Source organism: Sinocyclocheilus anshuiensis, unplaced genomic scaffold (assembly GCF_001515605.1).
Source record: "Sinocyclocheilus anshuiensis isolate Anshui unplaced genomic scaffold, SAMN03320099.WGS_v1.1 scaffold766, whole genome shotgun sequence".
NCBI lineage: Eukaryota > Metazoa > Chordata > Actinopteri > Cypriniformes > Cyprinidae > Sinocyclocheilus > Sinocyclocheilus anshuiensis.
The window spans coordinates 641,832-646,442 of NW_015546060.1; the positions used below are offsets into that span (position 1 = coordinate 641,832).

Genomic DNA, 4,611 nt, shown 5'->3' on the forward strand with positions numbered 1-4,611 from the left:
AAAACTACTAAAGATTCTTAGAACACTAATATATTGCCTATGTACCAACATATAATATACACTCTCGTTTAGATCATCAGAAGACGAATTCATAGATACTAAACATGGTAAGATTACATATAGGTAAAATTACATGAACGAGTGGTTCTATCATAAGCATGCATAAAACAGTATACAATACAAAAGACAATATACAAGAACAGTAACAACATACACAATGACCTGAAGGATATGTGTGTTCATTCAAAGAAAGGTTTTCCTATGAATTAGAGAAGAGTCAATTTTTATGGGCATTATGTTTTTCCTATGGTTGAAAGATGGTGAGAGGGAGAACTCTCAACATGCCATTAGGTCGTAAAGTTTATCTGGTCTGGCTGAGGTGTCCTGGTTGCCATGGTAACCAGGGGCCTGGGGTCATTCCAAGATATGCTGGCACCCAGTATGTTTATTGGGTGAGAGGTCTGTGATTATTTGTTAATCTAATGAATAATTGATTTCTTAAATCTAATGAACAAATGTGTGTCTGATTGGTCCAAATGCTACACCACCTTGATTTGATATTGATATTTTAATATATCAGTTATATGGATATACTAACATCTGCATTTGGAACGTTCTGAAAAGTCTATTTTCCTTCCTTATTATAAATTCATTATCCACATATGAAACATTACCGCAAATCATGTGTAGTTAATAATAATAACTAAAGAGACTTCAACGTCACCATCCTTACTCGTATACAAAATGCAGTACATTGATCAAACTATTAAAATAAAAAAGCAAAATGGCCACAAATGGGTTATTTTTATTATTTCTTATTTTATTATTAGTTGCAAAACCATCCAGCTGTCCATTTAAGATACAAATACACCAGTTGAACATCCATGCAGAGGTGCAGAAAAAATGACACTGAGATCTCCATCAAACAGCTCACACTTCAAAAAATATTATAGGTTGATTACCACAGTGAAAATATTATCCATGCACACAAATTACAAACACCAGAGTTGACGGGATCCACTGTGAACAAATCACACTAAACACCAGGTGAACAGATCACTTCTACATCAAGTACATAGGATTGGCACTGTAAAAAACACCTGTTAAAACAGGAAGACTCCAGCATTCGAGTGGTTTAGGACATTAAAGACTTAATGAAACACTTGAATATAAATGAAAAGCTTCATATGCTTTTTGCACTCAAATAATTACTGCACAATCCAGAGATCATAAATATATGTTCTTGTCCATTCCCTGCATCGCCTTTGTAACCAACCGGCTATTAGTTAGTTTCAATAGGGCCATTTTTTTTGTTAGCATTTTAATGAGTACTAGCTGCCTCATTACCTCAAAAATGCCTTTGCTGCTATTCATCTACAAAGTGGAGCCAGAAAGGAAATAAACGCTTACTAAATTTATGTAATTTAATATGAATCATCAAATGAGGCTAGATATTCTTTCCAATAATTTAATAGTCTTGTTTTATCAGAAAAATAAATAACAATATCTCAAGCCAGAAAGGAAAGATCCATACATCCATCCATTCATGATCATACTCGTGTCTAATTTCAACCACTTTTCTATTCAAACGATTTCAATCTGTTGAAAAGGCAAAATGCACATCAGATCATTCATTTGCATAATGGCACATGCAGCATATACACTTCAGTTTTCTTTCCATATGATTTTACTGAATTTTACCATATAAATTTGACCATTACATTTTTGGCTACAGGATTGGAATTCAGATCTTCCTATAATATTAATGTTAGCTGATATTTTACTAGGTACTTTCCTCTGGGCAAGTAGTGTGCATGGAAAGATTTTCAAAGAAAGCATTTCATATGACCCTGTTTCATAAAAGGCTTTTGGCAAAGTGTTCAAGCCAGAACACTCATTTTATATGATATCCAACAAATAGATACAGATAACGATGCTCAGTCTGAGCAAATCTAAACATGCAAAAATCGCTCTTTAGTAAGGCTTTTGGGTTTCACCAAATGACATTCTGCACATTTGCAAGAATACATCGCATTTACAAGTTTACGCCAAAGTCTGACGCCGACACATGCAGTGTGACGCAACATTGTACACTCTGGTTATTTGTCCTCCAAACTAGCCAGCAGATGTATCTAGGATCAAAGCTAACATTAGCACAGAGGGCCATTGAGCAGCTTCAAAGGACTGCAGGTCTGTGGAGTCTTTACAATCAAAAATGTAAACGCTTGGTCTTAATTAGGCTAAATGCGTAGAACAACCAAAATACGGAAGGAAACATACAAAAAGACTTGGTCATAGACTCTTCTATATTTACAGGCAACAAATTCAGAGCAATGCTAATACCTTGATCTTGAGCAGGTGGTGGTTGTCGTTTCTGAATCTGTAAATACTAAATTAACCACCGCATCAGGCTACATGAAAAACAACAAAGCAAATATCTAGTATAGAAGACCTTATTCCACCTTTAAAGACAGCGTCCCATTCTGAAGGCCTAAAATCCAGACAAGAGCTTGCACAAAGGGACCTCCCGTTCACCTAACAGCATGTCTCTTTTCAGGCTAGTGCCTTTATTCACAACCTTGATCTTCAGAGCTAGGTTCTTAACCTGAGCCGAAGTCACCGAATCAAAAAAGAAGTCCTCGTTGAAGATGGGATTGCGGCTGTTCTTGATTATCGTGCTCCTCTGCTTCTGCAACTTGCCTGGATTGAGGTAGAGTGACACACAACAGTTGATACTCTTAATGTCAAATATAGGATCATACAGGTCCTCGGCCGCCATAATGCGGATTCGAAGACGGGCTGTACCCGCATCATAGTCTGCGCAAAGTCGGATGGTGCCTCCTTTGTGCATGTTGATGGTGTGCTCCTTGTGTTGACGGTCCGAACCATGAAGATGGTCCAGAGCTCCACCACCTTGCAAGGAGGAGCAGTGGCTCCGTCTAGGAACATTAGGACTGGGCTCCGCCGAGCTGCATTCGTCTGTAGATAAGGAACTATGCCTGGCAAATGTCTGCTTGCCTTTGGCGACCTTGGCCTGTGTCTCATGGGTAAAGATCTTCAGTAAAGAGGCAGAACGAGAGAGCAGTGGCGAACTGAACGGGGACGACTCTGCCGAAGAGCAAGTGTCGCTCTCGCCCCCGCTGAAGTATCGGTAGGGGTTTATGTGAGAGGTGCTGAAGTCCGGAGGGTTGAGGTGATTCCCCTCGTTGCTGCTCTTGCCTTGGGACTTGCGTTGGGTATTGGGTGACGTAACTGGACTGGTGTGGTCGCAGTGGAACAGGGACTCTTTTCGCCGGGTGTGGGGACTCTCCATCAACGTGGCAAAACCATAAGAAGTCTGAGTCTTTGGAATGTAAGGAAGTGACATGGCAGTCTGGGATTGAGGGTCGGCGTTGGTGTCGCCTGCTACGACATCATCCGCGCTCTCGATCTGAATGATGTGGCGGTTAGCCGCCCTAAGGAGGTTCTTGGTGTCTCCTGCCAACTTGCTGACTAATCGTGGGCTACGAGGACTGCTGATCTTCTTGTTGCTGATGGTTTGCTCTGATGTTGAGGGTCTCAGACTTTCTTTGGAGTTGACGTCAGTAGCTTCGGTCTCTGGTGGGCAGGTTACCAGCTTTGGGGGGATGAAGAAATCTGGAATCTTATCAGGTGTGAGGACGTTGCTATAGACAGGTGCCTTCCCTTTGTCACCCGCCTCTCCTTGGTGGAGCACATTTGTTTCGACCGAGTCCCGGATCTTCTCCAGAACCCACATGATCCCTCTGGGCTGAACCCGCTGGTTGATGCCTGTAACCATAAGCAACAGAACATTCAAAAAATGAGCTCTAAGTATGCACAGCTATTAATAACTTACAATTGACCATTACAACAACAATGCACTATTATATCATGAACAATTGTCCCACATACAGTGGGTACGGAAAGTATTCAGACCCCCTTCAATTTTTCACTCTTTGTTATATTGCAGCCATTTGTAGGGTGACATCTTTCAAGGGGGACTTTGAAGGTTGCAAATTCAATTTGTGAAATGAATCTTACATGACCAAACTGTATTTAAACATTTTACAAACACAAACACTAACCTTTTAGTGATATTTTAGTAAGTAAATGAATAATCGAATGTTTTGTCAATATTCTTTCCATCTAATAATGATCCTATTATGAAAAGTGCTTAAGCAGCGCACTGTTGCTATGGTTATCTCTTCAGGCAAATACGAACATTCTGTTTCCAATCATCTATTTACCATTAGGTGAAAACCGATTAAGATTCCTCCACCTTTTTTTTGTGAGGTGGGTGGAGGTTTAAAGGGATACTCCACCCCAAAATGAATACTTTTCTGGACCTTGACAGTGTAATTTACTTGGCAGTCAATGGGACAGTCACAAGCCTCCCGGTTTTCATCCAAAATATCTTAAATTGTGTTCCGAAGACGAACGAAGCTTTTACGGGTTTGGAACGACATGGGGGTAAGTGATTAATGACAAAATTTTCATTTTGGGGTGGAGTAACCCTTTAAGTCTTACCCCCTTCATTTGCATATGTGCAACATTCTAGACTTGAAAAAAAAACTATGTTAGCACATGAAGTTCATTTACAGTTCATAGACT

General features: G+C 40.0%; 1 protein-coding gene across 1 annotated transcript; it reads right to left on the reverse strand.

The window, feature by feature from the left end:
• Positions 1 to 2,372: 2,372 nt before the first annotated feature.
• Positions 2,373 to 3,782, reverse strand: LOC107699403 (C2 calcium-dependent domain-containing protein 4C-like). The gene has a single exon (XM_016500640.1). The coding sequence runs from the start codon at positions 3,755 to 3,757 to the stop codon at positions 2,492 to 2,494; it is 1,266 nt and encodes a 421-aa protein (XP_016356126.1). The 5' UTR covers positions 3,758 to 3,782; the 3' UTR covers positions 2,373 to 2,491.
• Positions 3,783 to 4,611: the final 829 nt, after the last annotated feature.

Excerpts from the sequence above, each read along its gene's own strand:
- LOC107699403 (XM_016500640.1), bottom strand. The coding sequence starts at position 3,757 with ATGTGGGTTCTGGAGAAGATCCGGGACTCGGTCGAAACAAATGTGCTC.